The sequence below is a fragment of the Pristis pectinata genome, chromosome 11, assembly GCF_009764475.1.
Source record: "Pristis pectinata isolate sPriPec2 chromosome 11, sPriPec2.1.pri, whole genome shotgun sequence".
In the NCBI taxonomy this organism is placed as follows: domain Eukaryota; kingdom Metazoa; phylum Chordata; class Chondrichthyes; order Rhinopristiformes; family Pristidae; genus Pristis; species Pristis pectinata.
This window is the reverse complement of record NC_067415.1, coordinates 52,689,524-52,709,333: the sequence shown is the minus strand read 5'-3', so window position 1 is coordinate 52,709,333 and position 19,810 is coordinate 52,689,524. Positions and strand designations below refer to the sequence as shown.

General features: G+C 44.5%; 1 protein-coding gene across 1 annotated transcript in view; it reads right to left on the bottom strand.

Moving 5' to 3' along the window:
• The window catches only part of LOC127575822 (protein diaphanous homolog 3-like), a 421,273-nt gene extending 409,084 nt beyond the window's left edge, over positions 1–12,189 (bottom strand). The window contains exon 1 of the mRNA XM_052025958.1: positions 11,810–12,189. Within this exon, the coding sequence (XP_051881918.1) occupies positions 11,810–11,956 (147 nt within the window). The 5' untranslated portion in view covers positions 11,957–12,189. The remainder of the gene's footprint in view (positions 1–11,809) is intronic.
• Positions 12,190–19,810: the final 7,621 nt, after the last annotated feature.

Below are 19,810 nucleotides of genomic sequence, written 5' to 3'. Positions count from 1 at the left end.
CTGACCACACACCCTCCCAAAGACTGAGATCAAGCCTGGGTGTCTCATAGAATTTACTGCCTCTAAATGCATATTTGTTATTATGCAAAACACTTCCAAAAGCACTTGACCAAAGCTCATTTTAGTGACAAATTGAGCACACTTTAAAAAACATATATACATGTAATAAAAGTAAATCTTAAAATGTTAATCACCAGCATATTTCTAGTCCAAAAAGAAAGTTGCTGCATTGCACCTGGTTCCATGTCATGAAGTTTAGACTATGCTTTAGTAGAAAATATGCAGGTAAAAGTGATCCTAATATAGTTAGACTGAAGTAATTAAGGATTAAAAAAATCAATATACCGTAATTCATTATTTCACTTCAATTTGGTTCATCACGCTTTTTTTAAATATATAATGTCAGCAAGAAAATAAGGAGTGTGTCTTGCTATGATGCTGCTATGAACAGGTTACAGGATATTACATACTTCATATCACATAGACTTATAAGTATCTGTAGATGATGCTTCAAGGAACAGTATCCTCAGAATTCCTCTTTGGGGCATGGGGGGAGGGGGGAGAAACTAAGAAAGTGGATCAGTCATAATGTTATTGTTTTGCAGAGCAGGCTAAAGGAACCTGGAAATCATAACTACAGATATTGAAATCAGAAACAAAAACAGAAAATACTGGAGACAATCAGCAGGTCAAAGAGTATCTGTGGGAAAAAAAACACCACAGGTTGAAGGCCCTTCATCAGAACTGAGAAAGAGAGAAAAACAAATTGGCTTCAAGTTGCAGAGAAGGTGGGGTGGAGTGGAGGAGAGAAAAGGATAGAGAGGCCAAGGATGTTGACTTTGCAGAGGTTGGTCCAACCCCACTGAGAACAATCAACTGAGAGTTTAATGCAACAAATTTAAAAAAAGCAGACTGTTGAAATACTACCCCCCAAGAATGCTGAAAACAGTTGTCCAAAGCATTTCAACTTATTCAATGGAAATCTTCACCAAGGATGATGCAAATAGAGAATGCAGTTCCAAAGTAAACAGGGCCATTGCTGATGGCATTCGCTGTTAAGAAGGAGATTTACAAACAAAAAAAACGTTCAAGAGTCTTTAGATAATTTCTTATATATAAAAATACTGCTGAAACAGAGAGGCAAGATAAGAGGCTGAAAAAAAACCTACTGCATAAAATTATAATCATTGACAAAAGCAAAAACCAGCCTTCAACCAACTTTCATTGAATGCCTATTCATAATCAAAAGTCTTTTACTGATACAGTACTTGGAATTAGTGATCTCCATTCAAGTTGTGTAAACAAAGACAGCTCTCAATTGAATAACAGCTAAAATGATATAGCGGCACCACTGATTGGTTCCTCAACATATACACATGATACTTGTTCAATATCAGGACATGGCAAGTATGTCATGACTTTGAGGAATTTTGGAATGGTTGGCCAAATGTGCAATGTACTGTAAATAGGTGTGAAGTGTACTGAACGACTGAAAGCCATCCATTGGAAACAGACTGGCAATGGTGAGTATCTTAAAAGCCAAGGTAGTTAACACATTGTAACACAAATAACAAGAGGGGCCCCATCATAAACTTTTATCATGTGACATCACAACCTAGCCTTGTCAAAAATGCCCATAGTCAGATCTGAAAGGCTATCCATTTCGTGTCATGTATTATTGATTTTAATACTTTCTGGGATCTAATGCATTTTTATTCTTGGGGGACTCTGCTAACCAATCTCCCCTGCACAAATGCTTATACTGAGAGTAACTGAATAAAAGGCTTGCTATCTCCACAGGGCTGTCTCCAAGCAGCTCTTCAACCACAACAACCCCATTTGCTCCACTACTCATCCAATCTACTCCATTCACACCTCCAAAAAAACTCCACAGCCAACCTTAAGGTATTTAAATGTATTTTTACTTTATATTTCAAAATCTTCGTTATTTCATATGGAAATTACACTTATAGTATTTCAATTTATTTTTCTGACATGACTAAACCCAACTCCTGTTGATAATTTTTTTATTGGAAACTTTATTTGCTTAATGTTATTTCACTTAAACAGCATTTTCCTGCAATACAACTCATAAACGAAATGAGAAATTGCTGCGCCAAATCAATTTCAAAAGATGAACATGCAAATGGGAAGAGAGTCAATGTCAGTGATTTGAAAAAAAGATTCCAAGTGAGAAGGCCTTTTTTTTTAAAAAACAAGATTGTGTTACTTAACAAATTTTATATGCACTTCAATATCCGCCTGCATCTCTGTGTCCTATTGTGATCACAATTATCCCTCAGTCAACCTCATTTTTTTTTTTGCAATTATTTGTTCATAAACCTGAACACTTCCTTTGTTTATTCAATAATTGATAGAAGCCATCAATCAACAATGCCATTAATTCCTACTTGCATACCAATGCTCAGTTTGTGTATCACCAGAACCAAATCAGGTTTATATTTCATCCTAATGTTAGTTCAAACATGGGCAAAGGACTTAATTCTTGGGAGTGAGATGCAAGTGACTTTCTTTGGCACAGAACCAGTACCTGACAAACTGGGGCATATTGGAGGCTTTAAATTTAAGTCGACATTAATTGAAGTGCAAACTCAACTGGCTAAGGAGGATCCTAACAACTGTCTCTCTACCTTGATGTCATTCACGTGTCACAGCTTGGCATTTCGACCAACCTCTCAAGGTGTGACTGGATTCCTATGAACATGGCCCTTTGTCTCATCTGCCTTGGTGCACATTTGCCAACCATTCCAGAATGCTTCAACATCATATATATTTACAGAGATCACGACAATATCACAAATAAAGATAACTGGCAATCATCCACAATAAGTACACACTTCACCACAAATCCAATGGGCATGCTGTACCAACTACAAAATTTGGTGCAGCAATCAAATCTTGTTTCAACAATACATCCCAAGTCCCCACCCTCCTCCACCAAAAATGGCAGCGTGCACATTCCTGTCCAGTTCACACACTATTCATTTGAAAGATTTATCACTCAGTCTAAACTCTGAGATTTACCACCCAATGATGCCTTCATCAAATAGACTGATGTGGCTCAAGACAAACTCACTACCCAATTCTCAAGGGTAATTAGAGATAACAAAATAAAAAGAGCTGGCCTCCAAATCCTATAATATGTTTTTAAAAAACATCGGAATGGATAGAAATATTGGGATGGTGCTGACCTGTTATTGTCACATAATAAATTAAAAGATCAGAACAGATAACAACTGATTAACTATCATATTGCATCACCTCTGGATAGAGTCAACATTATCCAAATCAAACAAATCTTTGGTTCCCCGAGTGATGGTTCCAGGCATGAATTATGTCCTGCTCCATCAGCAGATGCAGTAATTTGTCAGCTCTTGGTATGTCAGGTCTACAATTCACAGGTTTCCCTTCCGCACTTTCTTACGTACAGGACTAACCAACACAAATTTCCAATTGCAAAATAAGTTCCAAAGCAGAGCAATTTCTGTAAGATTACAGGTGACCCCCACATTACAGAGCAAGTAATGGCCCATACCACGATTTTTCATGTCTCACGAAATACGAGTTGAAAAAAATCATAAATTTTATTTATTTACTTTTTACCCAATAGAAATTCTACAAGAGAGAATTTTATTCATACCTCTCATCTTTGGATAGTGCTTTGTGAATTCAGTAAGGGCAATTTTCCATTACCTAAAAAGCCATCCTGCAGGGTCATCTGGATCCTTTTGCTTTCAGAAATGTCCTTACATACTTCCTTCAAATATTGCCTTGGGCTGACATTGTAATCATAATTTGTTCCACAGATAAATTTTTGTATACCCCTGCCTAATTTACAATTAGATTCCTTGCAAAGATTGGCATATAATCCTCTTTCCTTGCTTAAATACTGATACAGTCGATATTCAATGCATTCTTTACTTCTGTCCCCTCCCCCCCAAATTAGTATGAATTTTCCTGACCACTCTCTTTTTCCTAATGTTAACACAAATTTATTTTTGTTATGATAAGACTTTCATTCTGTGCAATGTTTTTCTAGCTCTTACACTATGCTCTATTGGGTAAGAAATAAACCATCAAGCTTGTTCCTTCTTTCAATAAGAGCACTGATCATTTACTTTGTGTATTTAATTGCCCATTGTCCACATCATTTAATTTCCTTTGCGTCCAAAGTTAATCGCTCAGTAATAAACTATATCCATCATATGGATAGTTTGTTTTACTTTGTAAATCTCAACATCAACTAACCTCTGCCTTTTTACATGCTTCTTTTAGTTTGTTGTCATCGCTGGCTCTTTTTGAAAAAGTGGAGTTCTTGACTTGTGTATAATCTGGCTGTATCACCTTAAATTATGTTATTTACACCTTCACTCTCATCTTACTTATTAACAGATTTGCCCAGTTCATCACAGACTCTCTCTGTCATCACATGAAGATCAGCTTCAGCCAAATCCAGAATATGATGAGCCATTGCAGTTTCCTCCATTCTGAATACTGCAGTGAACTTAATCACAATATGATCATGGCTGGATAAATGTCCACACACCATTAAGACTGTTAAGCAAATGTGACTCAATACTATGTCATATATTATGCTATCTTGGCAATACTAGGATACATGTTTGAAAGATTCAATCGTATATTTGCAAAAACTAAGTTTGTGTCTGCTTATCCCAATGCTTCTTCCAAGCTAAGATATCCCATTAAATCCACCCTGCTATTGCTGCACACTTATGTTATTTCTTTACTATTTTGCATTTTCCAGCTGCTAATTAGGGATCCCACACCCATAAGGGTTTTAAATTCTTTGCTGCCGTTTTAATTCTAACCACAAGTTCTCCCCTGCCTTCTGTTGTCTCGTTAAAATCTTAGAAATGCTTCTAGTCTTCGGTTCCTGAAGCAACTGGCATAACCCCAACCACTAGACTTTTAGCAACACTATGATCACTTTGTACTAAAATGGACTTTGTTATTTTTTTGTTCTAATTGTGCTCTTTCTTGTAAAAATTGTGTATAATTTACATTTAATTTATGTTTTTTTCTTGTGAATGCTGCTTATATGTTGCTAGGTGCCTGTGATGCTGCTGCTGCAAGCAAGTTTTTCATTGCACCTGTGCATACATGTACTTGAGCATATGACAGTAAACTGGTCTTTGACTTAATCACCAAAGCTCTTCTGCTCTTCAATCTTTCCTGTAGATCTTAGCTTGGTACATTCAACTCCACAGACTGATCATCTTAAAGCCATAGCTGAGTCATGACTACCACATCACACCAATTAAAATAGGTGCCCTGATTCATCCAACTGTTTATTAAAACTCCATGGCATCTGATTTAAAGACACTTGCCTGGACACAAAATGTAATCTGTCCTTCTGCTCCAAAGTTTTAATCATGCATTTCTTAATTCTCTCTCCCTCTTTAATTATCTTAAATCCTATTATTTTCCTTTTAGTTGTAGCATTTAAAGAATAACATTTAACAATTACATACTCTTTCCTTTTGTTTACTTGAGAACTATTAATACTCGTTTTTCCATGAGCCCTCAGCAGAGGCAGCTAACATAATTACAAGTCCAGGTACATTCCAGGCAGGAGCAGCAGTGGGAACATTTGGAACAAGCTGCAGAGGAGAGCTGACCTTACAGGTTTCAAGGCAGGGAGGCAGAGCAAAGCGGTCTTACTGGCGAATTTGTGAAAAGGACAGACAATAAAAAGGCAAGGTAAAGTGGAGTGGCTATTGTCAGGAGTGACTGTAGTTGAGGAGTAAGTGCTGACGCCTTGGCAAGAGAAGGTCGAGCAGAGGAAGGTCTGTTAAGTCCTTTCTAACTTTACTATTTAGAATGAGCGTAGTTGGGATGTCAGTTAGGACAGTGGTCTGCTTCTCCTGTAGGATGTGGAAGATCAGGGAGGCTACCTGTGTCTGAGGACTACACACGTGGGAAGTATGCCCAGGTACAGCTCCAAGCTGACACATTATGGAACAGAAGCTGGACTTGGAAGCACATAGGATCATTCAGGATGCTGAGAGCATCATCAACAAGAGCTTCAGTGAGGTGGTCACACTGCAGGCTGCAGATAGTTGGGTGATCACCAGGAGAGGCAAGGGGAAAGAGAAAGTGCAATGTCCACCTGTGATCATTCTCCTCAGCAACAAGTATACCCCTCTACATACTGCTGGGGGGAGGGGGGGTGGAAATGTGGGAAGAGGGGGAGAACCTTTCTGGGCACTGCAGCAGTAGTCAGGTCGGTAGCACTGAGACCTGCTCTGAGGCTCAGCAAGTAAGGGAGAAGTCAGGTAGGGCAGTAGTGATTGGAGACTCTAGAGTTAGGGGGACAGACAGAAGATTCTATGGCTGCAAAAGAGACACCAAGAATGGCATGTTGCCTCCTGGGTGCCAGGGTCAAGGATGTCTTGGAGCGGCTGCAGAACATCCTCAAGGGGGAGGGTAAGCAGCCAGAGGTCATGGTGGATGTTGCTACTAATGACATGGATAGAAAGAGGAATGAGGTCCCATGCAGTGAATATAGGGGTGAGGAGCAAACCTAAACAGCAAGACCTCAAGGGTAGTAACTTCTGGGATTACTCCCAGTGACTCGTGCTGGCGAGGGGAGAAATAGAAAGAGAGCTCAGATGAACGTGTGACTGAGGACCTGGTGCAGGGGGCAAGGATTCAAGTTCTTGGATCATTGGGATCTCTTCTGGGGTAGGGGTGACCTGTAAAAGAGACAGGTTGCACCTGAACTGGAGGGGGACCAGTTACATGACTGGGAGATTTGCTAGTGCTACTCAGGAGAGTTTAAAATGAGAATGGCAGGGGGGGTGGGATCCAAAGCAGTGGAGTGGCTGATGAGAAATCAGGGAGAAATACAGTAACCAATGAGAGCAAGCTTAGTTGTCAAGATAGACAGGAGCACAGTAAAAGAGGAAAGATCATTGGTTTAAACCGCATTTATTTCAAAGCAAGATGCTTCATTGGTAAGGCGGATGAACTCAGGGCATGGATTGGCTCTGGGGACTGGGATGTCATAGCCATAAAAGAAACATGGCTGAGGAAAGGGTAAGACTGGCAGCTCAATGTTCCAGGATACAGATGTGACAGGAGCAGGTAAGAGAGAAGGGGGACTTGCCTTCTTGTCAAAAGAGGACAAAACAACGGTCCTGAGAGAGGATATTCTTGGGGAATCATCCAGTGAGGCCATATAGATAAGTACTTAGAAACAAGAACGGGATGGTCACTCTGATGGGATTGTATTATAGATCCCCCAATAGTCAACGGGAATTGGAGGAACAGATATATAGAGAGATTGCAGCTAGTTATAAACATCATAGGACAGTATTTGTGGGAGATTTTAACTTCCCTAATATTGACTGAGCCAACTGTAGTGCAAAAGGCTTGGACGGAATGGAATTTGTGAAATGTGTCTAAGAAAGCTTCCTTTATCAATATATAGAGGGAACTTCTAGAGGGAGTGAAACACTGGGCCTCCTCTTGAGGAATGAGGTAGGACAAGTGGTGGGAGTGTCTGCTGGTGAGCACTTTGGGTCCAGTGACCATAATCCGATTAGTTTTAAAACAGTTATGGAGAAGGATACTACTAGTTCACAGGTTAGGGTCCTGAACTGGGGCAGAGCAAATTTTGGAGCCATTCAGCAGGATCTTGCAGAAGCTGATTGGGCAAGATTGTTTGCAGGGAAAGGAGCATCTACCAAGTGGGAGGCTTTTAAAAAAGTGCGATGTCAAGAGTTCAAGGCCTGCATGTTCCTGTTTGGATGAAGGGAGAGGATGGCAGGTTTCGGGAACCCTGATTAATGAGAGATATTGAGGCTCTGGTTAAGAAAAAGAGGGAGGCATACACTGTGCATAAGCAATTAGGAACGATTGAATTTCTTGATGACTACAAGTGTAGGAGTGCACTTAAGACAGAAGTTAAGAGGGCAAAAAGAGAATACGAGGAGGATCTGTCAGGCAAGGTGAGGCAAAATCCTGAGAGATTCCATAGGTATATTAAGAGTAAGAGGGTGGCTAGGAAGAAAATAAGTCCCCTTAAAGATCAGCATGGCCATCTGTGTGTGGAACCACAGGAAATGGGAGAGATTTTTAATGAATATTTCTCGTCAATTTTTACTGTGAAGAAAATGATGGATACCAAGCAAATAGGGCAAATGAATGGTGATGTCTTGGACAATATACAAATTAACAATGAGGAGGTATTGGACACCTTAAGGTGCATTCTCGGACCTTGTGGGAAGCTGGAAAAGAAATTGCTGAGGCCCTTGCAGAGATTTTTGCTTGATCTCTGACCACAGGCGAGGTTCCGGAGGACTGGAAAGTGGCTAATGTGGTACTATTGTTTAAAAAGGGTAGCAAGAACAAGCCAGGAAACTACAGACTGGTAAGTCTGACATCATTGGTGGGTGAATTGTTGGAGAGGATTCTGAGGGACAGGATCTACCAACTTTTGGAGAGACAGGGTCTGATTCGGGACAGTCAGCACGGCTTTGTGTGGGGGAAGTCATGTCTGACAAGTCTTATGGAGTTCTTCGAGGAGGTAACCAAGAGGACAGATGAGGGTAGAGGAGTAGATGTTCTCTATATGGACTTTAGCAAGGCCTTTGACAAGGTCTCTCATGGCAGACTAATCTGGAAGGTTCGATCACGAGATCCAGGGGGAGATAGCTGATTGGATTCATAACTGGCTCAGTGGTAGGAAGCAGAGGGTGACGATATAGGGTTGTTTCTTGGACTGGAGGTCTGTATCTAGTGGTGTGCCACAGGGGTCGGTGCTAGGACCTTTGTTGTTTGTAATTTTATATAAACGATTTGGTTGTGAATGTGTAAGGTATAGTTAGTAAGTTTGCAGATAATACTAAAATAGATGGTGTTGTAGATAGTGTAGAAGGCTATGAAAAATTACAGGGGGATCTCGATCAGCTAGGTGTATGACCTCAGGATTGGCAAATGGCTTTCAATACAGATAAATGCAAGATATTGCATTTTGGGAGATCAAACCAGGGTAGGACTTATGGCGGCACGGTAGCATAGCGGTTAGCGCAACGCTATTACAGAGCCAGTGATCGGGGTTCAATTCCCGTCGCTGTAAGGAGTTTGTGCGTTCTCCTGTGTCTGCGTGGGTTTCCTCCGGGTGCTCCGGTTTCCTCCCACATTCTAAAGACGTACAGGTAGGTTAATTTGGGGGTTTAAAATGGGTGGCACAGACTCGTCGGGCCGGAAGGGCCTGTTACCACGCTGTAGGTAAAATTTAAAAATATAAATTTAAATAAATGGTAGGGCCCTGGGGAGCATTATGGAACAGAGGGACCTAGGAGTGCAAGTGTATAGTTTTCTGAAAGTGGCATCATAGGTAGATAGGGTGGTGAAGAAGACATCTGGCACACTGGCTTTCATCAGTATAGGAGTTGGGAAGTTATGTTGCAGTTATACAAGAAGGTGGTGAGGCCACACTTAGGAGTCATGATCAACCTGTCGTAGATGTTATTAAACTAGAAAGAGTGCAGAAAATATTTACCAAGATAAACAAAGGACTACAGATGCTGGCATCTAGATGAAAAACACTATGATGCTGGAGGAACTGAGCAGGCCAGGCAGCTGCCTGGCCTGCTCAGTTCCTCCAGCATCATAGTGTTTTTCATATTTACCAGAATGTTGCCTGGACTTGGGAGCCTGATTAACAAGGAGAAGTTGCATAGACTTGGACTTTATTCCCTGGAACGTAGGAGATTGAGGGGTGACCTCTTAGAGGTATATAAGATCATGAGGGGCATAGACATGGTAAGAGAACATAGTCTTTTTCCCCACAGAAGGGGTGCTATAAACAAGACGACACAGGTTTAAGATCAGAGGCAAGAGATTTCAAAGGAACATCGGGGAAGCTTCTTCATGCAAAGGATGGTGCATATTTGGAATGAGCTGCCAGAAATAGTGGTCAAGGCGGGCACATTAGCAACATCTAAAAGCCATCCAGATGTGCATGGATAGGAGAGGTTTAGAGGGCTATTGGCCAAACATGGGCAGATATGACTAACTCACTGGGCAACACGTGGACAAGTTTGGCCAAAGGGCCTGTTTCCATTCTTTATGACTCCGTGAATCTATGAATATATTCAGAATATTTAGACTTTAAAACGATCGGCCTTCCTCCCATACACTCTTCCTTCCCCTCCACATGGGGGCCTTGAAAGAAGCAACCACTCATACATGAGTGAAATTGGAAGTCCTATTTCACTTCAGGCAAATGCAAAAAGATCTTTCATTTCATCAAAATTTCCTGTGCTAGTAACACAGAATTCATGTAAACTCTGCCTCTGTTGTAAATATAACTGATTGCAAACTTCACATGGGCACTTTTCTCCCCCATCCATGGTGTCCTTTGCTCCACCGTTATTCCAAATGCCCTTCTACAACCAAATGTCACTACTCTTATACAAGGTCAACACCAGTCACTGATTGGAAAGAAAACATTTTTTTTCTATAGGTACACTAAGGCTTTTTTCACATTAATACCAATGGCCAGAATTACATTCCTTTTCAGCTTACTATTTAGAGATATTAATGCAGATGTAACTTGGTAATTGATTTATTATTGTCACATGTACTAAGATACAGTGAAAAGCTTTTGTTTGCTTGCCATCCAGACAGACAGATCATTCCACAAGTACATTGAACTGGTATAGTCTATTAAAATTCACAATATATTCCTCAATGTAGTTAACAAGGCCATGAAGTTGCAAAACAATGTAAACATCCAATACATACGCCCTTGGTCTTTTATCTACAAAAGAACAGAAATTAATAAATTATGTACTGGAATTATGAAGGGATAAAGTGTCCTGAAGACGGTGACATAACAATTGAGCAAGAAAGAGAAATGGACAGAGCAAAACGAGGCCAGTATGTTCGGTTGCTTAACTGTCATTGTTTATGCTCAAGACAGAACGACTGCCCTACCAGCTTCATCCACCTATCCCTCCTCAACGTCGGCCATTTATCACCAACTATCCCGTGTGGTTGTACACAATAGCACGTTCAGAAGGGAGAGGATTGGGATAAGTGTCAAAAAGCAAAAGCCCAAGCCCACTCAAGTCGACGCACATTTCCATGTCGCAGAGTTAAAATGAACACGCCCCTCATACATCATACATACTTAACATTCTTGTCATAATGATGTATTCCTTAGTAACCCGCACATACCAAGATCCCATAAATAACAGTGATTACTTCCTTCCGAAATGCTGGTGAAAGGACAATTCAAAAGGACACAAGGGACAAACTCGCGGATCTACCAAATTGAGCCAAGGGATCTTATAGCCACACGTCGAGAGATAGGTATGTATTTAGTAGTGTTGAATGAATTACGTCATTAGTTTGGCAATTACACTTTCCATTTTAATAGAACACACATTTTCCACTTCGTGGCAAAAGAGATGCATGTCCTCCGAGTGACCACAGATCACGAACATCGTCTAATGATCTTGTGGAAGATGAACGAAGTCGAGAAGCACAAAATAAAGTGACCAGCATCTCAAAACGTGTTCAAATTTATCCGTTTTGTTATGTAGACATCAATTTCAGCGCAGTGACCTTGCTCATTAACCCTTAACAGGAAAGCAAAATATAAATTACAAGCGCACAGGGAGTTTCGCATTAGGAATAGATTTTCTTGATGGCATTGACACTGCCCGGATACAGGAGCTAACTCTTAAACAGACTTAACAAGCTCCTCACAGAAATGAACAAGTGACTTTTTTTGAAAGGACCCAACACTTACGAATTTGTTCTTTCCTTCTGCTTCTTCACGTTGCGGCCCGAGGGCAGCCTCCCTGACGCAGGTGCCCGAAGTTCCCAAGAGTTTCTTTCGCTGGAACCTGTCGCCGCGCTGCGGAGAGCGGCGCCGCTGCCCCTGGTGTCGCTCCATGCGGCGCTGGGAGCCCTCAGCGGCTGCACCGAGCGGGACAGGCCGGGCCAACCGCCCTCGCTCCAACCTCGATTCCCGGATCGGATCAACGAAACTTGGCGGCAGAAACTCAACCGTTTCATCCAACTCGAGCAAGAACACGACACCGTCCAGAAGTTTTTTAAAACAGAGGAACCGACGCCGGATTCGCGGCTTTTTTTTGAAATTGACAACGCCGAACCCGCCAGCGCAGGGCGCACGGACCAATCACATCGCTGGCCAACGGACCAATCGGAGAACACGGGAGACGTACAGACCGCTGCGATCCTGCTGTGACGTCATCCGGATTCTCCTCCTCCCCTCCTGACGTTGCTGCTCAACGCTGAGCCCGCCAGTGATCTCTCAGCTGGAGGTTCGGGTGTCAGTGTTGCCGGGGTTTGGCATTTGGTTGTTTTCCCCTGCAACTCGAGTGTCACTTAGAATTATTTTTTTATTTACAAAATAAACTTTATTCATAATAAAAGACAAACTATATACAATTTCAAAACAGTGCAAACCTTTACATTCTTGTACAAATCATTCATTAGTGTTACCTTTTTATATAGAAAACAGCACCAATGCCACATGTGTGGCTCCCTGGAAGCCACCCGTCCCGTATTTACAATATTTGGGGGCTTTCTCCCTGTCCCCGCCCCTCCCTCTCCAGTGGCAGAAGAACCCTAAACTGTAGTCCTTCCCCACTGAGCCTTTGCGTTGGCTGCGCCCAGCTTCAGTGCGTCCCTCAGCACATACTCCTGCAGCCTGGAATGTGCCAGCCGGCAGCATTCCCCTACAGACATCTCGCAGTGCTGGAAGACCAACAGGTTTCGGGCAGACCAAAGAGCGTCTTTCACCGAGTTGATGACCTTCCAGCAGCAGTTGATGTCCGTCTCTGTGCGTGTCCACGGGAACAGCCCGTAGATCAGAGAATCCTCTGTCACGCTGCTGCTGGGGATGAACCGTGACAAGGACCCTTGCATCTTTCGCCACACCCTCCTCGCAAACCTACAGCCCGCAAAGAGGTGGGCGACCGTCTCGTCCCCAGCACAGTCCTCCCGGGGGCAACGCGCGCTGGGAGTGAGGTTCCAACCGTACAGGAAGGATCTGACTGGGAGGGCCCCTCTCACCGCCAGCCAAGCGAGGTCTTGGTGCTTGTTGGTGAGTTCTGGGGATGAGACATTTTGCCAGATGGTCTGAACAGTCCGCTCAGGGAACCACCCCACAGTATCCATTGAGTCCTTCTCCTGCAGTGCCTGCAGGATGTTCCATGCTGACCACTGCTTGATGGACTTGTGGTCAAAGGTATTGGTCTGGAAGAACTTTTCCACGAAGGACAGGTAGCGCGGTAGCATCCAGCTGACTGGGACACCGTGTGGCCATGGGGCCAGGCCCATCCTTCGCAACAGCAGGGACGGGTAGAACCTCTGTACGTAGTGACACTTGGTGCCCACATACTTGGGGTTCCACGAACAGCCTGATGCAGCCACAGATGAAGGTGGTCATCAGGAGGAGGGCGACATTGGGGACACCTTTACCCCCATTGTCCAGGGACTTGTACATGGTGGCCCGTCGGACCCACTCCATCTTGGATCCCCAGATGAACCAGAAGACGGCACAGGTGATTCCCAAGCTAGAGGAGCGAGGAAGAGGCCACACCTGCGCTAAGTACAGCAGCCCTGAGAGCGCCTCACACCCGATGACCAAGTTCTTCCCAGTTATTGATAGGGAGCGCCGTTCCCACAGTCCCAGTCTCTGCTTCACCTTCCCAATCCGCTCCCGCCAATTTTTGTTGCACTCCCCAGCCCCTCCGAACCAGATCCCCAGCACCTTCAGATAGTCAGGCCTGATGGTGAAGGGGACGATGGATCCGTCGGGCCAGTTGCCAAAGAGCATGGCCTCATTCTTCGCGCGATTTACCCTGGCCCCTGATGCCAACTCAAACTGGTCGCAGATGCTGATCAATCTGCGAACTGACCTCTGGTCCGAGCAGAAGACGGTGACGTCGTCCATGTACAGGGACGTTTTCACCTGGGTGACCTCACTGCCTGGCAACGTCACCCTTCTGATGCTCTTGTCCTTCCTGATGGATTCGGCAAAGGGTTCTATACAGCACACGAACAAGACAGAGGGCAGCCCTGCCTGACTCCAGACTTGATGGGGAAGCTGTCTGTTTCCCACCCATTGATTTGGACTGCGCTACAGATGTCTGTGTAGAGCAGTTGGATCCAATTCCTGATTCCCTCCACAAAGCCCATTTTGGAGAGCACATCCAGCATGTAAATGTGTGTGATACCCTGTCGAAGGCCTTCTCCTGGTCCAAGCTGACCAGGCAGGTGTTCACCCCTCTGTCCTGCACGTAGGCGATGGTATCCCTGAGCAGCACGAGGCTGTCAAAGATCTTCCTGCCAGGTACAGCACAGGTTTGCTCCGGGTGGATCACCTGTCCCAGAGCAGACCTGACCCTGTTGGCGATGGCCTTGGACAGGATCTTATAGTCCACATTCAACAGTGAGATGGGTCTCCAATTTCTGATGTCTGCCCTCTCCCCCTTCTGCTTGTAGATGAGGGTGATGGCGTCCTTCCTCATAGACTCTGACATACTGCCAGACCGAAGCATAGCATTGTACACTTCCAGCAGGTCCAGGCCCATCCAGTCCCACAGAGCCGAGTACAACTCCACCGGTAAGCCGTCGCTTCCAGGAGTTTTATTTGAATCAAAGGAACGGACTGAGCCAGGGTCAGTGGTTGGTCCAGACTCTCCCACTTGCTGTCATCTGAGACCTCCGTGATAGAGGACAGGAAGTTCTGGGAGGCGGTGCTGTCTGTGACCTTTTTGTCGTACAGACTGGCATATAAGGATCTGCAGATCCTTAATATGTCCATCTGCGAGGATGCTACTGAGCCGTCCTCTTCCTTAAGGCTATGGATCACAGAGCTCCCACTGTCCACCTTTTGGAAGAAGAAATGTGAGCACGTCTCATCCTGCTCCACGGAGCGAACCCTGGATCGGAAGATAACCTTGGAGGATTCAGAGGCGTGGAGCTGGGCTTGCAGGCTCTTTGCCTCTCGGAGTTCCTCCCTCACATCCACCCCCTTCGACTGCAGGAGGAGGAGTTGCTGCAAGTCTGTCTGGAGTTGGCACAGTTCCCTCTGACTCTCTCTTGCTTTCTGGACCCCCCTGCGGATGAAGAACCTCTTGATGTTCTCCTTTGTTGCTTTCACCAGTGCACAGGGGAGTCAAAGAGGGGTTTCACGGTTCTCCAACCTGCGTAATCCCTCTTTAGTTCCTCCATGCTCTCTGGGGTCAGCAGCTTCACGTTCAACTTCCACGTCCCCCTCCCTGCCTTCTGGTCCTCCTGTAGGTGACAGGAGGCCCGAAGGAGACGGTGGTCAGAGAAGAACACCGGCGTGACGTCGGTGGATCTGACCGTGATTGGCTCCGATACGAACAGAAAGTCAATCTAGGACCGGGCTGAGCCATCCGAACTTGACCAGGTGTGTTGCGGCTGTGCTCCGCCTGCAGGGGTGCTGAAGGCGTCGCGCAACTTGGCATCCTTTACCGTTTCCATCAGGAGTCTGGAGGTGCCATCCAGTCTGCTGTCGGCACTGCCGGATCGTCCAGCCGCATCGATGATGCAGTTGAAGTCACCGGCCAGAACGACCGGCCGGGACGTCGCCAGCAGCGGTGGGAGCTGCTGGAGGACGGCCAGCCGCTCGTTCCACACGGGTGAGGCGTACACATTAATTAGCCGGAGTGGAGTGTTCCGATACATTACATCTGCCACGAGGAGCCGCCCCCCCCACCACCTCTCTGACCCTGGTGATTGAGAAGTTGCACCCCTGCATCAGAATCCCCAGGCCAGAAGCGTGACAATCATTGCCCCCAACCATACCGACAGTCCGTCGGACCACCATCGTGACCACCTCCGATAGTTGCGGAGGTGTGATAGCCCGCACTCTTGTAAGAGTGTCACATCTGCCTTTATCTTGGCGAGGAGCTGCAAGGCGTTAACACATCGTGCAGTGCTCTTCACACTGCGCACGTTTAGAGATGCCAGTTTTATCTCCATGGCTCTTTTGGAGTTCAGTTCCAGTTACACAGTCCATTTTCATTTGTCCTGGGCCCTCATGCCCACAGTTTTGCTGAACTGCCTCACCGATTAAAAAAAAATGTCACTTAGAATTAAACTGCAAGGAGACTTTTGGGTACAACATTATTAATATGGTGAAAGTTAAATCATTGATCAGTCTGTAGCAGTATGATTAGAAAGATGAGAATGAGAAAGTATTGATTTTCTGAAAATATTAACTACATAATGTAATAGTAGTGGTCAAGGTATTGTACTCAAGGAGAAAATTATGAGAACAACAGAAGAGTGTTGAAACACCACTTTTGAACATAAAAGTTTCAAAAGATATTTTTTAGTAAAGCTCCAGAGGTAGCATGCACATCAAGGCAGAGCCAGGCTACATTCCTTTGGAAAAAGTTAAACATGCCATACTTGACAGGATACAGATAAGGGAGGTTCTAGTCCTGAAAGGCCTGGTTTGGATGTTTGGCCATGGCCTTCTTGGCCATGAGTCCCCAACCAGCAGAAATAGTTTCTGTTGACCCGATCAGTTTCACTGCAGTGTTATGAGCCGGCACGTTCTCGTCATGGTCTCATGCCTGAAAAATATTTTGGCTGAAGGAAACATTTCCATCCTTTCAATATCAGAGGTAAATAATTCTCAAATGTTATCTATACCTTTATGCTGTTATTGAATGCTTAACCCAGCGTATTTTTTTCTTGCCAAAACAGTGCTGCTCACTCAGTCCTCCTGTATTTGCTTTCCATATGCAATGTTTTCCACTAAGTTACTTACCAACCATATCTGCCTTGCCTTAATTTCACTATAAAATTATTGGTTCTTTTTTTTATATAGAAACTGCTGCCCCTCCTCTCTCATAGAATCAAAGAGTCATAGAGTAATACAGCATGGAAATAGGCCCTTCAGCCCAACATCCATGCTGACCAAGATGTCTATATAAGTGAGTCCCACTTGTCTGCATTTGACACATATCCCTCTAAACATTTTCTATCCATGTTCCCATCCACATGTCTTTTAAATCTTGTTATTGTACCTACCTCAACCACTTCCTCTGGCTGCTCGTTACATATACGCACCACGCTCTGTGTGAAGTTGCCCCTCAGGTCCCTTTTAAATCTTCCCCCTCTCACCTTAAACCTATTCCCTCTCACTTTTGATTCCTCTCCCTGAGAAAAAGACTGTATGCATTCACCCTATCTATGCCCATCACAGTTTTATATACCTCTATAGGATGCTCACTCAGTCTCCTGTCCTCCAAGGTATAAAGTCCTAGTCTGCCCAACCTCTCTGTATAACTCAGGCCCTGGCAACATTCTTGTAGATATTCTTTGCACTCTTTCCAGCTTAATGACATTTTTCCTAAAACAGGGTGACCAAAACTGAACACAATACTTCAAATACGGCCTCACCAACCTCCTGTACAACTGCAACATAACGTCCCAACTCATATACTCAATGCCCTGACAGACAAGGCCAGTGTAGCATATGCCTCCTTCACCACACTGTCTACCTGTGATGCCAATTTCAATTAACTATGTACTTGTACTCCCCAAGCCCTACCGTTCACTGTGGAAGTCCTACACTGGTTTGACTTCCCAAAGTGCAACACTTTGCACTTATCTGAATTGAATGCCATTTGTCACTCCTTGGCCCACTTACCAAGCTGATCAAGATCTCTCTATAATTTTTAATAACCTTCTTCACTGTCTACAATACCACTTATTTTAATGTCATTTCCCTCTCTCTCCCACTGTGGCACTGGTGAAGGTGACTACGAAGAGCTGGATGGCAAAGGCAGTGGAGGAATTCAGGATTGCTTTGAGTCGGTGGACTGGACCAATATTCAAGGATTCATCAGCGAACCTAAATGAATATTCCACAGTTGTCACCAACTTCATAAGGGCATGCATGGACGAGTGTGAATCCCCTGGGTGAATCAGGAGATTTGTAACCTGCTGAAGGCTAGATCTGTTGTGTTTAGGGCTGGCAATCCAGAGTCATATAAGAAGTCCAGGTATGACCTCTGGAAGGCCATTGCAAGTGCAAAGAGGCATTTTGGATAAAACTGAAATCACAGATGGACGCTTGACAGTTGTGGCAGGCCTTGCAAAATATTACTTCCAACAAGGCGAAATCAATTAGCATAAATGGCAATGACCCTTCATTCTCAGATGAGCACAATGCCTTTTATGCACGCTTTGATTGGGAGAACTATGACGCACCCGCACAAGTCCCTACATCTCTGGATGACCCTGTAATCACAGTTTCTGAATCCGACATCCAGGTATCCTTCAAGAGGATGAATCCATGAAAGGCGTCTGGTCCAGATGGCGTACCTGGCTAAGTACTAAAGATCTGTGCAGACTGACTGGCTGGAGTATTTACAGACATATTCAACCTCTCACTTCTGCAGTATGAGTTTCCCACCTGCTTGAGCATCTATTGTACAGGTGCCCAAGAAGAGCATGGTGACCTGCCTCAATGACTACCATCCAGTTGCACTTAAATTTTTTAAACTTAAAAAAAATTTTTTTTTATTTAGAGCGTGGTAACAGGCCCTTCCAGCCCAACGAGTCTGCGCTGCCCATTTTAAACCCAAATTAACCTACCTGTATGTCTTTGCAATATTGGAGGAAACCGGAGCACCTGGAGGAAACCCACGCAGACACAGGAGAACGTACAAACTCCTTACAGACAGCGACGGGAATCGAACCCCAATCGCTGGCACTGAAATAGCGTCACGCTAACCGCTACGTTACCGTGCTGCCTCTACTTACATCAACCGTAATGAAGTGCTTTGAGCGGTTGGTTATGGTGCAAATCAACTCCTGCCTCAGAGATGACCTGGATCAGCTTTAGTTTGCCTACTGCCACAACAGGTCCACAGCAGATGAGATTCCTCTGGCTCTTCACTCTGCTATGGACCATCCGGACAACATGCATCAGACTGCTGTCCATCGACTACAGATCGGCGTTCAACACAATCATCCCATCCAAACTCATCGTCAAGCTTCAAGACCTGGGCCTCTGACCCTCCCTGGATACTTGACTTCCTCATTGGCAGATCTCAATTAGTGAGGATTGGTAACAACATCTCCCCCTCGCTGATCACCAACACAGGTGCATCTTCTCTCTCTCTCTCTCTCTCTCTCTCTCACAACCCCCCCCCCCCCCCCCCCCCCCCACCACCCCACCATCACGGCACTGGTCCCTACTCTATATACACAGATGACTGTGTGGCTAAGTACAGCTCCAATGCCAAATACAAATTCGCTGACAACACCACTGTTGTTGGACGAATCACAGGAGGGTCATGAGTCAGCATACAGGAGTGAGATGGGACACCTGGTTGTTTGGTGCCACAACAACAACCTCTCACTCAATGTCAGTAAAACTGAAGAGCTGATTGTTGACTTCAGGAAGGGGAAGGAGGATGAACATGCACGAGTCTACATTGGACGATCAGCAGTGGAGAGAGTCAGCAGCGTTAACATATCGGATGACCCGTCCTAGGCAATCACAAGGAAGGCGCACCAGCGTCTTTACTTTCTTAGGAGGTTAAGGAGGTTCAGCTTGTCACTGAACACTCTAACCAACCCCTATAGTTGTACTGTTGAAAGTATCCTGACTGGATGCATCATGGTCTGGTACAGCAATTCGAATGCATAAAAATGTAAGAAGCTGCAGAGAGTACTAGACTCAGCCCAATACATCACGGACACATCCCTCCCCACCATCAGTAGT